Source organism: Malaclemys terrapin, chromosome 7, assembly GCF_027887155.1.
Source record: "Malaclemys terrapin pileata isolate rMalTer1 chromosome 7, rMalTer1.hap1, whole genome shotgun sequence".
Lineage (NCBI taxonomy): Eukaryota > Metazoa > Chordata > Testudines > Emydidae > Malaclemys > Malaclemys terrapin.
This window is the reverse complement of record NC_071511.1, coordinates 96,862,544-96,880,442: the sequence shown is the minus strand read 5'-3', so window position 1 is coordinate 96,880,442 and position 17,899 is coordinate 96,862,544. Positions and strand designations below refer to the sequence as shown.

The 17,899-nt window shown below is 41.9% G+C and overlaps 1 protein-coding gene across 1 annotated transcript in view; it reads left to right on the top strand.

Annotated features, from left to right (window-relative positions):
* The window catches only part of KIF11 (kinesin family member 11), a 46,392-nt gene extending 35,236 nt beyond the window's left edge, over positions 1-11,156 (top strand). Inside the window, exons 16-25 of the mRNA XM_054036109.1 lie at positions 185-392; positions 1,031-1,203; positions 1,671-1,793; positions 2,613-2,771; positions 3,258-3,397; positions 4,960-5,239; positions 7,331-7,553; positions 7,772-7,923; positions 8,284-8,400; positions 10,749-11,156. Coding sequence (XP_053892084.1) covers positions 185-392; positions 1,031-1,203; positions 1,671-1,793; positions 2,613-2,771; positions 3,258-3,397; positions 4,960-5,239; positions 7,331-7,553; positions 7,772-7,923; positions 8,284-8,400; positions 10,749-10,874 — 1,701 coding nt within the window. The 3' untranslated portion in view covers positions 10,875-11,156. The remainder of the gene's footprint in view (positions 1-184; positions 393-1,030; positions 1,204-1,670; positions 1,794-2,612; positions 2,772-3,257; positions 3,398-4,959; positions 5,240-7,330; positions 7,554-7,771; positions 7,924-8,283; positions 8,401-10,748) is intronic.
* The last annotated feature ends 6,743 nt before the right edge of the window (positions 11,157-17,899 follow it).

Below are 17,899 nucleotides of genomic sequence, written 5' to 3'. Positions count from 1 at the left end.
AAGCATGTTAATGCAAACTCTTGGCTTCCCTTCTCTAGGGATGCAACTCCTACTTTAAACAATATGTTTAAGTTTTCATTATCTAAGTTAAACAAGACTATACTACACCCTTCAGTTATGTTTTGAGGCTGAAGTGGTTTATCTGAAGATTGACAATGTAACTTTTTTTAAAATTTTATTTTAGTTGCTTAATACGGTTGAAGAAACAACAAAAGATGTGTGTGGTCTCCATGCAAAACTAGATCGTAAAAAAGTAGTTGATCAACACAATGCAGAAGCCCAGCACAGATTTGCAGGACAAATGAATGCTCTGTTTAGCAAAATACAAGATTCTGTTAATGAGAACAGTTTGAAACAGCAACAAATGATAGAATCTTACACTAATTTAGTTGGTAAGTGTAACAAGTTTATATCAGTCTATCTTCTGACTTCTTACATGAATTCTATACAGCAGAAATACCAAAGACTTAACTAAAATTGATATGGCATTACATAAGGACCAGCTTTACCTAAAATACTAGAGCTGAATTTTTTCACACCAATGATAGTCCAAGTTGGGTAATCATACCCATACAAGTATCAGAGGGGTAGCCGTGTTAGTCTGAATCTGTAAAAAGCAACAGAGGGTCCTGTGGCACCTTTAAGACTAACAGAAGTATTGGGAGCATAAGCTTTCGTGGGTAAGAACCTCACTTCTTCAGATGCAAGTGAAGAAGTGCATCTGAAGAAGTGAGGTTCTTACCCATGAAAGCTTATGCTCCCAATACTTCTGTTAGTCTTAAAGGTGCCACAGGACCCTCTGTTGCTGCATACCCATACAGTAAAGGTTATGCCCAAATATCCACTTCAATTTGCTGTGTTGTAGGCAACACTTGTGACTGAGGCACTGTTTCTGGCTAGGGCAAATTGTTTGTTCTTGTCCTAGTACCACATTATTAGCGTATCCTAACATGAACCCTTATCCTCTTATGCCATAGGACTGTTGGGAAAACTCTTTACAAAGTTTGTAATGTTCTGTTTACCTTTGTAGGTGACCTTCTGTCTGCCAGCTCTTCAACCACTAATGCTATTGCATCAGCCGTATCTTCATCTTTTGTCTCTGTTGTGGAAATGCTGTCTGCTGAAACTTCTTGGGTTTCTGAAAAAATACTAGAACAGGAGACTCTGTCAGTAAAACATAAAGCTGAATTGAAGAGATTGATGGTTAGTTAATCTAGATGCTCTTGAGTTATTTTGGGAATATGGATCTTTCCAACTTTTAAAGTTGGTCTAGTCTAGTTAATAAAAATAACTTTCAATTCAGGAGCTGTCTCAGAGCCCTCAATTGCATGGTTACTGAATCTATAGGGCTTGAAGTAAGATGATGGGGGCAGTCACACCTGGGCCATTGTTGCAGGCTTTTTAGAAGTAGGTTGTTATGGGTTTATACTCTGTTCACGTGTTCAAGGCTATCTTCCCAAACAGAAGGTCTGGAAACATTTTTTTTTTTCCCCCCCTAATGATTAAGATTCTGGAGCACAATTCTACAGCAAGGGAAATTCTGGAGCAAATTTTGCAATTGCAGAATACACAGGGCCCTGAATATATTCAAATGAATCTGAATAATCTCTGGTAGACTTGAATTGAGGAGTTGTCTGGTATTTAATTTTTCCCCCCACCATCTTTTCTAGGAAGAGCATAAATCTGGAATGGAAAGAGCATTAAGTAGTCTGGTACCTGTGGTAGAATTTGTATTGGGAGTAAACAGCCAGTTTCAGAATAACATCAAGACCTGTTCAGCTGTGGCAGAAAAGGTAAATGCAAGGATATTTTGCTTTCACACAGACTTCTTCTTGGACTTCCCTTGCTGTGCTCTTCTAGTTCACTTAGTTTACTGGTCACTTTCTCAGTGACTCTTCCCAGGGTTCTCATCTCAGTCTCCATCTCTGGTTTGGCCTTGCCCACCTGCATACGCTGCCCCATGGGTTTATCTGTTACCTCTCTGACTTCCAAATCTGCTTTTCCATGAGTGACCTCTTCCTTTGTGTGCTCATGATTTCCCCACATCAATACAATCTCAATTGTCCGAATGTCAAAGTTTGGCTCCTCAAGGTTTTAGATAAAAGAAAGGAACACTGCTTAAACCTCCCCCTCCCATTTCTTTTGCTTCCAGTTCCTCCAAAATGCTCTTCTTCATTTGTTCTGACCACATCTCTCCTGTCTAGAGTATCTATACTGGCTTGCTATCTTTCTCAGTGTGTAGTTTGTTCTAACTTTTGAAGTATTCTAGTGCATTGTGCTTTTGTCCTGCCCAAACATCTCCCCTTTTGTCCTCATTCTACTGTGCTCTGTTTCACACCATCCCTTATGTTTAGAACAGCCTCTTGCCTAATATACCAACCTCCCTTTAACTTCAAACTTCTGCAAAGCCTACCTGCAACAACTGCCATATGTTTGTCCACCATACTTCATTCAGTAGTGCCTTTAAACTGCCAGCTCTTTAGGGTGTAGAGATTCTGTATATGTATAACCAGTGTATGGTTATAGCACTAGGATTATGAAAACCTCCACTTTAACTACCATAATTCATGTCTTTCTTATCTAACCTTCATGTAATTTATTTCCCTCTAAAGATGGAAGGACATAAAGAGGAAACAAGCACCTTCTTTACAGAACACTGTCTCGCTCTAAATAAATTACAGGAAGATGTAACCAGTGTTCTGGCTCAACTTCAGAATGACTGTGAGAGTTTAAAGGAAGAAGCAGAGCTGGCAAAGCTGGCACTTACAAAGGTATCATCTTTTTCTTAGAGCAAGAAGATGGAATTAAGCATGTTGTACCTAGTGTGTTTCACCTGGCTTGACTTAAACTCATCTGTAATAGATCTTCATACTTGCTTCATCAGTCAGCACTATGACTATAGTTTTCCATTCATTTAATTTGTTTGTCCTATTTCTGTTAATCAGCCTCAATTGTGATGCTTTTTCTAGCTTTGTGGGGGAGATGGAAATATTACATGTCTGCTCCTGGAGTGGCCGATAGCTGTTGCTAAACTGTTGCTCACAACACACTCCAAAATCTAAGTGAATCCATTGCTTACATCTTTCCTGAGCACAACTGGTGGTTATGGCTTTAAAATGTATTCTACTTTTTGGTGTGCTATAGAATACCTTCCATGAGGAGTCTATTAAATTAAATTGAATAATGTGGAAAGTGCTAATGGCTTTGAGGCAGGTAACACTCCTGTCCGATGTATAACTCTGCATTTTTCTTAATAGGGCACAACCCAACTCATGGCTTCTCTTCAAAGCCAGTTGAATTTGTTGGTTCAGGAAACCCAGCAGAATTTAAGTGGTGTATCTAAAAAGGGTAGAAACTTGAAGACCGCTATTGCTGTTGTCCAGGAAAACGTCCATCTGTAAGAAATATATTGTTTTTCGTATACTTATAACATTCGCTTACATAGATTACCAAGAATGTAGATTACCGTGCAGTATATTCTTTTGGACAAGTCCCACGTGTTAGAGGTGGGTCCTGCCACAAAATTCAGATCCTGATTCAGATTTCCCCAACATATTTGGACGTAATTTCTGCTCAAAGTTGAGACTTTTGTGTCTTGCAAGCAAGAGGTTCCATTTTTTCAGGAATTATACATTTGTGAGTGTTTATCAAATATGGCTGGGCATGGCTCCCTGATTACTGCTGCATGCTTACACTCAGTTCTGTAGGCAAATTAGTTGATATCAGTAGTAAATTATCTATCACTTGTAAAACGGGCTCACTGACTGAACTAAACATTAGAGCCCAGGATTTCCAAAAGTGGCTCGTGACTTGTAGGGGCCAAACTTGAGACCCTTGGAAGAGATTTGATTTTCCTAGGGTGGGTGCTTGGTATCTTCTGAAAATTAAGGTCTTTATAAGACTTGTCAAGTGGACACCCATGGTCATTAGTCACTTTTGAAAACCTTGGCCAAAATTAATGTAATAACTTATTAAATCCCGCAGTAATACTAGATCAGTTGTCTCCAATCCTTTTACGCCCAGGATCACTTTTTGAATTTAAGGGCAACCCAGGATCTACCCTGCCCCTTCCCCAAGGCCCCATCCCGCTCACTCCATTTCTCCCCACCCTCACTCATTCTCACCAGCTGAGGTTTGGGGGGTAGGGGTGCGGGCTCTGGGCTGAGCTTGGGGCAGGAGATTGGGTGCAGGATGGGGGTGAGGGGTGCAAGGTCTGGGAGAGGGGTCAGGGCTGAGGCAGAGTGTTGGGGTGCAGGAGGGGTCTCAGGGCTGGGGCTTTGGTGTGCAGGAGGGGGTATGGGGTGCGGCATCCCGCCGGGCAGCTCTTACCTCCAGCGGATCCTGGTCGGCGGCACAATGTGGCTGCCACTAAGGCATGCTCCCTGCCTAACCCGGCCCCATGCCACTCCTGGAAGGGGTCAATGAGCCCCTGCGGCTCCTGGGACGGGGTGGGGGGCACGTGGCTCCGTGCGCTGCACCTCTCTGCAAGCACTGCCCCCGCAGCTCCCTTTGGCCACAGCTCCCCATTCCTGGCCAATGGGACCTGTAGGGGAGGTGCTTGCAGGCAGGAATAGTGCATGGAGGGAGACCCCCTGCACCCATGGGGCCGTGCTGGCTGCTTCCAGGAGCAGTGTGGGGCTGGGGCAGGCAGGGAGCCTGTCTTAGCGGCAGCCCCACTGCACCACCAAAGATTGCGATCGACTGGGAGATCCTCTAGGATTGACTGGTTGGCAACCACTGTACTAGATTGTGGTTAGAGAAAGCTTTACTGCATAAATAGCTTAAATAGAAAGCATTCCAATGGCGTCTTATTATAATAGGATTGGATCTGGCTTACTTTGAAATTAGACTGTCACTGTTGCTGTTGTCAAATCATATGAAATGCATGATGTTTTTAAATCAGCATTTCCAAATACTCTGATCTATATTATGAATATTATGAATCTGTTGTTCATGCAGGCAAACTACAGACCTAGTCAGTTGTACAACTTCCCACCACAACAAATACATTGCGTCTTTGGATAACTTCTCACAAGAGATCAGGCAGCTAAACAAGGAAGACAAAAAGTTGCTGGAGGAGTCCACTGAATGCTGTGAACAGCTTTGCAGAAATCTCACCACAGTATGTCAGGAGACAGATGAATGGGTTGAATCTGCAAATACTAAGATTGACTGCCTTACTGATCAACAGATCTCCTCCTCCCGCAGTGAGCTGGAACGACTTCAGTGTTTACAGAGGGTAACTGATAACTTTTCATTAGACTATGAAGTTCTCAATGGAGAGGACCAGAAAGTAGAATATCTGTAGATACAAATCCAAAGTCATCTGTATATCATTCCACAGTACTATTGTTTTGCTACAGGCCTGGTCGGGATAGAGGTTGGCTTGCTTCTCATTTCCTTTAACATCATGTACCCAATCTTTTGATATGTGATATTAACCATCTAAGTTCCATCTAAGTTGCGCAGCCGTGCAGCTGCCTATTAAGCGACGCTCAGGGCAGAGATAGGGAGAGATGCTTCTCCCTACACCCCGGGCCTGCCACGGCGCCCCAGCCCAGTCCCAGACCAACCATGTCGGGAGACAGACGCCCTTCCCCCCCAGCAGCACCTGGGCTGGGGGGGAAAGGCGGTCCTCTCTCTCCCCACTGTAGCCCTGAGGAGCCCCTCTGCACCCCAAACCCCTCAGCCACACCCCCAGCCTGAGCCCCCTCCCACACTACGAACCCCTCGGCCACATCCCGCAACATGAATTTTATGTGCACCAATGGAGGGTGATGTGTGTCACATCACCACCAATTGATGCACATAACAAAATGAATTCTGCACGTGGGTGGGAAAAATTAGCGGGAACACTTAACCACCAATATATAAACTTGTCAAATTTCAAAATGAGTTTAGGTTTAGAGAAGTAATCTAAGCCTCTAAATAATTACGTCTTACAGAATAGCCTCTCTTTTGGTGGTAGCTAGCACTGTTGAAGTAACACAGGAGTTGGTTTAAAACAGAAAATAAAAAAACGAATTATCACTAAGGACCACAATTTGATTAAATCAGTATCCCTGGTAGAAGAATAATCAAAATTAGCACGGACGTACAACTTTAGAAAAGGGACATCTCTGAAAGGCCCTAAAGTCACAAGTGAGAAAACTAAATCTTAGCCTCCATATAGTCTGCTGAAGTCTAGAATAATCATATGTTGTGATTAAAGGAGAAGCAGAAAGGAAAGAAAACTAGTATGGTTAAATGGCAAAGTAGAAGAGGTTTCTGAGACAAACAGGCATTTTTCAGAAAATGGAAATTCAATCGAAGTGGAAGCTGATAAGAAGGCAAAATTGAAGTTAAGAGCACAGAGTTCGAATTTGAAGTGCAAATAGCATAAAAACATTATCCAACTTATCTGGTCCATAGTCCTGACCTGTAGACTGGTGTAAAACTTTAGCACACTCCCTTTGAAAACTTGCATGCACCCCATAGCCTACAATAGATTTGTCAGTGGGAAGGTTTGCATGGTGATCAAGTATAGAATATGGCTTTCAAGTGGTAGCTAACCTTTTAATTATTATCATTGTTAGGTTTGGCATCAATCAGTGGGGAAAATGTTCTCATTTGGGGCTACTGCTATTTCTGGTCCTTTATTTTTCTTCCTTTCACATTCTTCTTTTCCCTGTCTGTTTTTTCCTTCCCTGTAACAACTCTCCCATCCATGGATTTCACTCCCAATCCTTTCCCACGCCTTTGCTAAAATAAATAATGAACTAGTTTAATACTGACATTTAAAGTGTCACTAGACTTCAGAGTTAACACCCCAATGAGGAAAATGGACAGCTAAATGTTTGAAGACTCAGGAAGAAAACACTATCTATTCATTCCAGATGTCTTCTTGTCTGGAATACTTTCTTTGCAACCTCACGGGCTAAAAATGCTTTCTAAAATGTAAACTTTCTTCCTAGCCCCTTGCAGGTGTTTTATCCTAGCATTGTCCAATATGCAATTATTTGCATCTTACTTTGAAGCATTTAGTGCTATTTACTGTTGGAGACTTGATACTGAATCTGAGAAACCAGTGCTCTGATCCAGCATAGCAATGTCTGTGTTCCTATGACTAGCTATTGGCATCTGTTCCCAAAGGATAGCATGTACGTTCCAAGAAATGGATTATTCTAAATACAGCTCTCAAAATGAATATAAATCAGCATGGCCAAACTCTTCAATTGAGGTCACATTTAAATTTAGTTACACAACCTGAAATGTAACTTATCTTGCTCCACCAGTTAGGCAAGAGACCTTAGCCTTAATTTTATTGTTAATTTGGTATTCTGTCTTTCAGAATGCAAATGAAAGCTGTAATGCATCAGTTGCTGAAGTCACAGACCAGATTAATAGACAGAAAGCTGATGAAGAGAGGTCACTGAATAGCCTCCTGGACCAGATTAAAAATGATAAGGAGATGTTCCTGGAGCAGAAACTGATCCTCCATGAGGAAGCACAATATGGATTGACTCAGGTTAATGCCTTCCTGCAGGAGGAACTTAAAGTGGATATCCCAACAGGTATTCACAATGGGAGATGGCAAGGGGAATGATCTCACAGCAAGCTACTTGAGTACCGAGTTCATAAGCTAAAACTAATGGGAACATGAAGTGACTGATAGTCTTGAATTTTTTTAATATGGACAAGAATGTCTACCAAGAATGATTCCTACATTTCATTTAATAAAATCTGGAAGTGTTTAATAATGCCATTCATTTTTACATCAACTTCATTAAAGGGACAACTCCACAGAGAAAAGACTACTTGTATCCAGTGACTCTTGTGAGAACAGAACCTCGTGACCTGCTGCTTGAGCAATTGAGACGACAGCAACCAGAACTCATGGCTACATTAAATAGTGCAGCAAAGATGGTAGAGCATGTGGATCAGGTAAACGTGAGATGGTATAAATACAAGGCTCCATTTTGTAACCACTCATCCAGAAGATATGGGATTGAACAGTTAGTACAACACTTTAAAGGTGTTTCAGTTCAACTCTGAGTTCTGGAAGTTTTTACATTCTGCACTCATCTGTTACAATGTGTGTGTCCATGCAAAGCTCAGGAAATGCACAGGATGGGATAAAACAAAGTCTTCTGTTTAAAAGGTCTTTTTTGCTTGATAGTTGTGCATGTAAAGATCTATAAATCTCTCAAAAGATTGTGCCACGTATTTTAGGGACTTGGTCAAATGATTGTAAATCCCCTCTGAATTTAGCCATTCGTGTAAACTGGCAACTTCTGTTTTTAGGACTCACTGGAGGAAGAAGAGGTGGTGCAGGAATTTAATGAAAGTATCTTCAGTGATAAATCTTCCCTGGACACAAGTGTGTGCTGTCAAACAAATAGTGGTGTTCCCTTTTTCCAGGTAATTTCTACAAATATTGCAGACAGATTTGAATTTGACCAGGAAGCGTGGTGCCTCTGCTATAATAGGGTCAGAAGTAGTTAAATGACATACCTTTTAACAGCATTTGTGTAACATTGTCAGTGTAGGTTTGTGACCAGACTTAGTCCTTCAGAATATCAATTTGAGACTTCATATATCTTAATTTAAAGAAGCAGCCAATAAATTCCCCCCTTGAATTGAGGTTTTTTTCCAGCAAACTGAGCTGAAAGTAAGTTTTTCTTAAAACTGCAGCTATCACAGGAGAACATCAACTCATGTATTTTAACATAAGACTGCTCAGCATTAGATTAGATGTAGAACATCTACCATAATGGCTTTGCAACAGATTAGTACTCCCAACTCCATTGGGGAAGGAACTGGTAAACTTTGTTTTGTTTTTTATTTTTATTTATTGACTAGTATTAGCCTATGGGCTCTTCTTGGTAAAGTATTCAGAGCTGCTGTAATTTCACCCATGATCCCTTTTGGATAGCTAAGGGGTGGACTGCTTTCAAAGGCTTTGTTCTATCTAGTTATAGGATCTCTTTTAAGCTGTTGAGGTCCTTGGAGGAGGGTGAGGGTGAGAGTTGCAAAACCTCTTAACTGTCTCTAGCAAAAGAAGTATCTGGCCATGAATCACTGCAGCACTCCAGGGATTAAATACTTGCCCTGCTGAACATTAATTTCCAAGTCACATTGGAAAGGTTAACAGGCAATCTTCAAGGCTGTCCATGTGGACTACTATATCAATATTCGTTTCAGTGAGGGAGGTCAAATGTTCTGAGGATTTGATTGGTGTATCCTTAAACACCTAATAGTACATGTATACTTCACCTTGTTTGGGCCTATATGAAACACAAAGGGTTAAACAGGTTACTCCTGGGGGAATTCTGCACCAAAAAAATAAAAATTTTGCACAAAATACTTTACAATTCTGCATATTTTGTCAAAATAACACAAAAGAATCACTACTTTCAATTATTTTGGTAATTTATTTCAAAATACTTGTCCGCAAGTATATCTGTAACAATCCAGACAACAAAAAAGATTCAGGAAATGTTTTTTTGACAAATTCCTTACTGGGCATATTAATACAGAACTTTTGAATAATTCATTTAAACTAAATACAGAAACCTATTTCCCGCATCCCTCACGTGCAAAAGCTTTGGAGAGTCGGGGTAATGGAGGAGCTATGGGGGAGGGAAGGAGTCTGGGAGTGAACCTAGAGGGTTGTTGGGTATGGGTGGAAGAAGTGTTTTTTGTGGGGAAGGATCAGGGAGTTGGGGGGCCTTCCCAATGCAGATCTGGGCTGACTCCTAGCCTCTCCCATTCAGTCAGGCACATCTGCCTCTGTCCCCATGTGTCCCTGCACCCCCTTCTCCTTATCTCCAGGTGACCTTGCATCTCCACTCAGTTTTCCCCCCACCATCCTCATGTGGCAGTGTACCCTTCCTCCCATTCAACCCCCACCCCAGTCTGTCTCCCCCACTAGTCCTTCTGAACCCCAATCTGTGACCCCTAGCAGCCCTGTGTGCCCCACTCTGTGCCACTTTACTCTCTTCCCTCCTGCCCCCCATATCCCATGTCTCCTCACCTGGCCCCCACAGGCAGGGCGCTGTGAGGAATGCAGCCTCTCCTCCTCCCTATCTGCTACTGGCTGCTATGGGCGACTGCTCGCTGTTTTGGCACCACAGCAGCCCCTGGTGGACAAACAGTGTAACTTCAGTGCCTCTGCAGCAGAACGTATTTTCTGCAGAGGAAAAAAAATCTGCGGGGGACATGAATTCTCTGCATACGCAGTGACACAGAATTCCCTCAGGGATAACTGGTAACTTATCAGAAGCCTAAAGGGTACACCTAAACTTGCATACAAGAATCAGAATTCAATCTAACTGCACAACCTTTCAGACTTACTTCTTTCTGATGGAATAATAATTGTTGGTTTGCTTTCATTAGCAATAAAAGTGTGCTTTTTATAAACTTGTCTCACTGCAGCTAAGGATGCCCTCTCATTAATTATGGCAAGAACTATCTTTAAAAGAAATAACTTCCAACAAATTAGTTCTTAGGCACATACAGGAATTCCTAGAGGTATCTTATTTTTGGTCTTGAGAAAATCTTAATGCCTTAGGCTCGTAAGACTCTTGTGTCCTAAAGAATAAATCTCCTTAGCAAATGTCTTCAGAAAATTGCCCTGTATAATTTTTTTCCCTTTGAGTATTGTGTGCAGAATTATGTGGCAACCAGAAAATGGAGAGTAATGTTGAATTCTTTAGCATTGTGTGTAAAGGTGTAATACTAACTGGGAACTTTTTTAAACCCTGCAGCACAAAAAGAGTGTAAAAAAGGATAAAGAGAACAAATCTACAAGTATCTTGGAGAGGTCCAAGATGGAGGATACAACAGAACAATCTCTTCCCAAGTCTAAGCTTCCTTTAAAAGCCCTGAACTAAGATATTTAATGCAGACCACTGCATTTGTAAAACTTACCTCTGATCTTCTATTCCGTCTGTTTTCTCAACCATTTTCAGGTGCTGTATATAGTGATATATTGTTGCAAAATCAAATTTTCTAAGAAGTTGTCCTGCCTATTTGTCTGAATTGTTTTTATACACTGTAACTTAGTTACATATCATATGCTGTAATTTAGTTACATGGCATTTACAGACTTTTAAAACTTCAAATTATGGCTCTGTATGTTAAATAAAGACTTTTAAAATCTAAAGCTTATAATGCTAATTAGTCTTTCTGTAGCCATTTTTCCTTTCTTATAAACCAATACAACCAACAGATTTAAAACAGCATGGGCAGATGGGGACAAGCTTTCTAAATAGGTCACTTCTACATTTTTGATTTTATTTTAATTGACTGTAAATATTGGCATTCTGCTTTTATGCCTGCCTCAGTCTGTCTCCTGTTGCTATGTAGTAGACTGGTGTCAAAGTACTGTCTTTATTATGTAAGTGGATTACTTCAAAGAAGCCCATCAGAATCTGCAACACTGCTACAAATAAGCATTTCCCATATTAACAAACTTGGAAAATTTAAAAGATTACCAGATCAAAAAGCCAAAACAAATACAGTGGTCTAGCCAAAGTACTGGAAAACACACTATAAGAGATCTTCTGTCAGTGCAGGATTGTTCATCCTTTAATATGAAGCAAAATAGCACAGTGTACTGGACATGGCTTATTAGCTTTTATGGTCAACAACACTAATTGACAGGTATAATGCATGTTTCAGACAATGCTGTGCCAAAATCAAATATCCAAACTCTCCTGAGCTATAGATGCTTTTCCTGCTGCAGCCTGGCCCCCTAATGTTACAACCACCATTTTGGTTACACATTTTTACTCTTGGGAGTAGGACCCATTGATGTTTTTGTGGCTTGGTGTGTTCTCCAGTTAGTGGAGGACGTTCATGTGCTGCTAAGCATGAGACAAGTGAAGGATGTATGGGAATGGGTGGGGAGTGAGGAATGGAATTATGAAAGTGGGCTGCTCTGTTGCACTGATCAGTTGGAGGGTGCTTATAAATGGAGGCTGATTTCTAGGATATTCTCTTCTTGGCTTTTCACCCATGTAAACCATGACCCATCCCCCAGATCTCAGGTATCAGTCTGAGGTGAATGATCCATGTGTCCTATATTAGGAGCTAGTGGGTAACAGGCTGACATCTATTCTAAGGGCCAGGATTCCTGTTTGAAACTGATTTGCCTCTCTCTGCCAAAGTTTTTTGCATTACCCTTTTCTTGGCTGAGAGAGAACAGTCTGCAGAGATGGTCTTTGTGCCCAACTGCCACAGCTACACAGTGGCTGTCAGAAGATATCTGCTAAAAGCTATAGAAACAAGGTGCTGTGTACTGAGGCAAACTGGAACTTATGATAAGCTCCCTGGATTCTGCAGAACTCTGGTGTAACAGAGTGAAAATTATGCAGTAGCTTAATTTACATGTAAAAATGATTTTAATTACTTAAATGTAAAACCAATACCATAGTCCCCCTTCCTATAGTCAACTTGTTCCCATAATTGGCAGTTGTCATTATGCCACAGTCTTTTGTATTGACAAGGCAGAGCAGCATCATAGAAGTTGGAGTGGAAACTGGAGGACCGGTGGCAGTGGAGGAGATAGCTGGTGTTCTTGGGACCTGGAGAGGCATGAGGTGTGCATTGCAATAAGCACATTAGCCAGATGTGACCGCTTTAAAAATCAGGAATAATTTTCAAGTCCACATTAATCTCAGAATTAAGAACAAGTCAGTACACACCTCAAAGCTATTGCTTTAAGCTATCGACAGACTTTGGAAGTCGCTGTCCTGATTTACATTTGGGCCATATTTCCAAGGTTTCCTCAGCTATGAGGTCTGGAAGCATAGAATGGATCTTACAGCAGATTCCATGGACTAGTGGGCCCTGGCTATTTTGATCTTTATGTAATTGTATCTCCTTCCACTAGATGTCTTCCACTACTTATCTAGTGGAAAGGAGAGGATGGAGCTGCTGTTTCCATTAACTACAGCTAAGTTATTAGGATGGAGCACCAGTCATAGCTCTGATCATGTATGTCAATGCAGTGGCAATTACTATTTACAATTTAACTTCTGGATTTGGACTCAGTTCTAGCTGCTTTCAGTGATTGCATAACTAGAAACTCAGTTTTGGGGACTGAATTTGATCACCAATCATGTGGAACTTGACCCTATAGGTTCTCCTAAAAATCAACACTTAATGTTGTAGGGGTCTCCATACAAATTGCTTTCTCAGGCCTGTGCTGCACCACTAACATTCATTAACATGCTTGTGATTGCTACTTCTGCCTTTACTGAGGTTGCTGCTGGTATACAAACAAGGACTTAAATGATGGCAATGCTTGTTTGTGTTAACATAGGCATAAAACACTTTACAGAGGTCAAACGTAGAAGAGAGAAAACAATACTTAAAAAATAGGCATTATAGCTTTTCACTAGCAATAGCTGAAGTAGTTTTAAAATGCTTTAGTATCAAAACAATACTTCAGTGAGGCTATTTCCATATTCAAACTAGTGTAAGGGGCAGAGGTGGTTTAAAAGAGCCCACCATTCAAGAAAACATTACTGATTATGTAAGGCCTAGATCTTCTTGGCCTCTGCTGAAGTGGCACTAGAAAACTTAAAAATCCTGACCTCTTTCCCCTACCATATGTACATTCCCAATAAGAGTACTCTTACTTTCATGGGGAATATGTCAAGATGGGAAGTGAAATATAGGCAACAGCCATTGGCTTCATGATGGGACTAACAAGAAGGGGAGTATAGTCTTTTCCAATAAAATAACAGCAAGCTAATAACCCTTCCTGGAGGAGTCCTATTGGGCATGATAGAGAATATCAGTGGAGCTGGGGATGTTTTAAAAATACATGCTCTGGTTGACCAATTTGGCCTCTAATGATGGCCATATACCAACAGCTGGGATCTTATCTATGATTAAAATGAATTCCTACACCCAGTGGTGACTGGTAATGAGGGGATAAGAAGGGCCATGCTCCACCAATTAAATCTGCTCTCCTGTGGTTTTTTTTTTTTCCTTTTCTTTAAACAAAAACCCTTTGTGGTAGATGACTTCCCCGCTTTTCTCCAGCAATGCACTGGAGAATGCTGCAGGGGCCTGGTTGTAGCTAGCACAGCAGCACCATAGAGTGCACTCAGGATGGTGGGGCTAGAAGCCATTCTTTGTTGAAAATATAGAGCAATGCTGTGATCAGCATGTGTTTGTAGCCTCTTTCCAGACCTTGGAATCTGAGGCTACTTTGATTCCCGTTGCCAATGAGAGCTCTACTACCCTACTACAAGAGCAACATTAAGGAACCCAAATTGGAAGGTTGAAGGATCTGGCCAGCTTATGATTTCAAGGAGGTGACAGATAGGTACCTGGGACCTCATGAGGTGAAATGGGAGCTGCAGGTTTTGTGTAAATTGGGGGCTAACCCAGGAGGAGATAGGGAGCAGAGCAGGTGGGAGAGGCTACTTAACCACATTTTGAAGTGGTGGGAGTTGCATCAGAGGAGCTATTGAAGCAAGGTTTATTTATTGGGGGAAAGGAAAGAGTCTTAAATTGGTTGTTTGATTTTATCTGACAGATCAGAAATGGGCGGGGGCGGGGGGGAGAGACAGGGACAATTATCTGCCAACCCCAGCTGCCTAGAACGACTGGGGCATGAGAAGAGATGGAGGAGGAGGAGTGGCAATTTAAAACCTTAAAATGCTCTTTCCCTCAAAAAGACATGAAAAAGGGAATACAAATGGTCCAGGGCACCATAAAAATAAAGACAGAAGGTAGGAAAAGATTAACAAAAAATATACTTGGAGCAGTTGAACAAAGGTGCATACAAGCTTTTTCCAACTATTTTTTCTTCTTCTCTTATTAGAAACTGTTTTTCATAGTGGAAGGATCGGTTGTATGAACTGTCCATCCCCATAGTTATTTTATAGTTAAATAGTAATCAACCATGCTAGGGTGTGCATTAGTCAGTTACACATGTTACCTTATTATAAATGAGATGTGGATCAGCCAGCAGAGTAGTACGTGCTTGTTAGTTAAACTCAAGCTCAAATTCCACATACACTAAATCCTACAAGGCTCAAAAGGCCTCTGGTCAGCATGCACCCAGCTGCAGCTGAGGTCAACATTTAAATCTCTAGCAATTCTGGAATGCACCTCATTCCAGTAGGTCTTGCTAAAGAGGTTGGCCGCAAAAAGTAGGGCACAATATAATTTACAATTTCCCTGTCAAGCAGTGGAAGCCCATAATTTCATTTTAGGGTGACCAGGTGTCCGGTTTTCAATTGGAACACCCCATCACAAAGGGATCCTGGCAGCTCTGGTTAGCACTGCTGACCGGGCTGTTGACTATCCAGTTGGCAGTGCCACGCAGCGGGGCTGGCAGGCTCCCTGCTAGCTGCTGCGCCATGCAGCTCCCGGGAAACAGCCGGCATATCCAGCTCCTAGGCTTTGGGGCAGCCACAAGGGTCTGCCCTGCCCCCCACCCACTGCTGCAACTCTCATTGGCCAGGTCAGGGCAGGGGACAAACTAGCACGACTCGCTAATGCTCAGCAGGCGGCTTTTGAGGGGTCATGGCAAACGCCTCTCCCACTGCTGCTGGCCCTCTTCTCGTGCTCCTCCTGTGGCTGGGCTCGAGCTGTGGCGCTTGCTCCTGCGGCAACCCCGCAGTCTGTCACACCAGCACCAGGAGTTCGAGGTACCGTATTTTCCGGCGTATAAGACGACTGGGAGTATAAGACGACCCCCAACTTTTCCAGTTAAAATATAGAGTTTGGGATATACTCGCCGTATAAGACTACCCCTCTTCCAACGCACACCAAAAAAAAATTAAAAAAAACATCAGATTTGATTTCAATATGGTAATTTTAATTCAAATGCTTATGACATGCAGGTACTTAGCAGGAAAACTGTCACTTATAAACATAAGGCTGTTTGTCATCAAACATGTAAACATAAAACAGTGCAAGTGGATTAAACTTTTCCTAATTCACTCTAAAGCTGAAAGGAAGGATAAGACAATAAACCCATGGGAGCTGCCATGCTGTTTGTTTTCTAAGCTGTCAACCAAACTGGAACTGATGATGATAGGAGGAAGATAACAAACAAGAGAGAGAGAGCAAGTGCCGGGCAAGTCCCTGGCAAGTTAGCAACGCCCATCATAACTGCAAGCTACAGTATTTTTACAGGGTTTGCTGGCGTGACAGTTTCCCTTTAAAAGCCTTCAAAATCCTCCTGTTCGTCATCTGATATCATAAGTACATTAATGACATCTTGTGATACATTTGTAACGCAGTCATCGTATCAGATGGTGTGGTCTCAGCTTCGGCTTCCTCTTCATCTTGCCACAAGTAGTCGTCCTCCATACCATCTAATGAATTTGATATGCCACACTTCTTGAAAGACTTGATTACTGTTTCTGCATCAATATAATTCCAGGCTTTTATGACAAACTTGCACAAAACATCCAACTGTGGAGCACGCATGTTTCCTCCTTTTGTGAATGACTTTTCGCCGCTAACCATCCATTCATTCCACTGTTCTTGAATGCAATCTTTAAATGGCTTGTTTAGGCACACATCCAGTGGCTGTACCAACGATGTCAATCCTGCAGGAATAACTGCCGCATCTGTGTTTAGTCTTGCAAGCATTTGCTTGGTGCTGGGAGTTAAATGAGCCCTGAACATATCCCACACCAGTAGACTACATTTTTGAATAAGTCCACCTGGTCGCCTGCTCCATACATTATCAAGCCATAGCTTTACCCCTTCTTCATCCATCCAGCCTTTTTCATTCACATGTACAAAACAACCAACAGGGAACTTGAATTTCGGCATTGTTTTTCTTTTAAAAATAATCATTGGTCTCAGTTTGGCGCCATCAGCTGTGCATCCTAGTACCACTGTAAAACTGGACTTCTCATGTCCTGTTGTTTTAATTAAAATTGTTTTTTCACCTTTTTCATGGACAGTTTTATTTCCAACCATATCAAAATTCATTGGAGTTTCATCCATATTTCCAATACTACTTAACGCATAGCCATGTTTAGTGCGCTGTTGTATTACGTATCGATGGAAACTATTTACTTTGCTATCAAGATCTGCAGGTAATTTTGGGGCAATTTTCATCTTTTGCCTCAGTACCATATTATGCCTTCCCATGAATCTAGTACACCAGGATACAGTGGCCTTAAATCTGTTGCTGTGATCTGGGTTAGATTTGGCCCACTGAAGTGCAAACAAATGTATTTTATTTCGTGTCACTACATAACTGTTTTGGCGATGCTCATTCACCATGTCTGCTACATGTTTTTCGAGTTCTGGCCAATGTGGAGTGCCTCTTCTTAATGCACACTTACCTCTTGGCATACTCTTTAATGCTTTTTCATTTGCTTTCCAGTCCCGAACCATCTTTTCTGTTACTCCATATTGTCTTGCAGCAGCGCAGTTATTATGTTCCATGGCAAAGTTTACAACTTTAAGTTTGAAACTGGCTTCATATTTCTTTCTTCTTGATGGTGGAGCCATGATGGGGTTTTGACTGTTGGACATTTGTATACTGTACTGTATGTACTGGTGCTATACTGTATGAACAGGTACAGATACTGGTGCTGTACTGTATGTGGTACCCAGTATACAACAACCAGCCAATCACGGCAAGCGATGTACCTTACCGGCGATTGGCTGGTTGTTGTATACAAAGCCTGCTTGGATTGGTCAGCTCTCCCTGCCTGCCCAGCCCTCCCTGTCTCCAAGACTATCAGAGCCATAGCGCAAACACGCCTCTTTCACCCGTCTGGCCCGCCCTTGTATCCTATTACCTCCTTCTCTGCCTCTCAGATCTCGCACATGCGCGCCTGCGCCGCTTCACTGCAGTCCTCAGGAGCGAGATCTGAGAGGCAGAGAAGGAGGTACGGTAATAGGATACAAGGGCGGGCCAGAC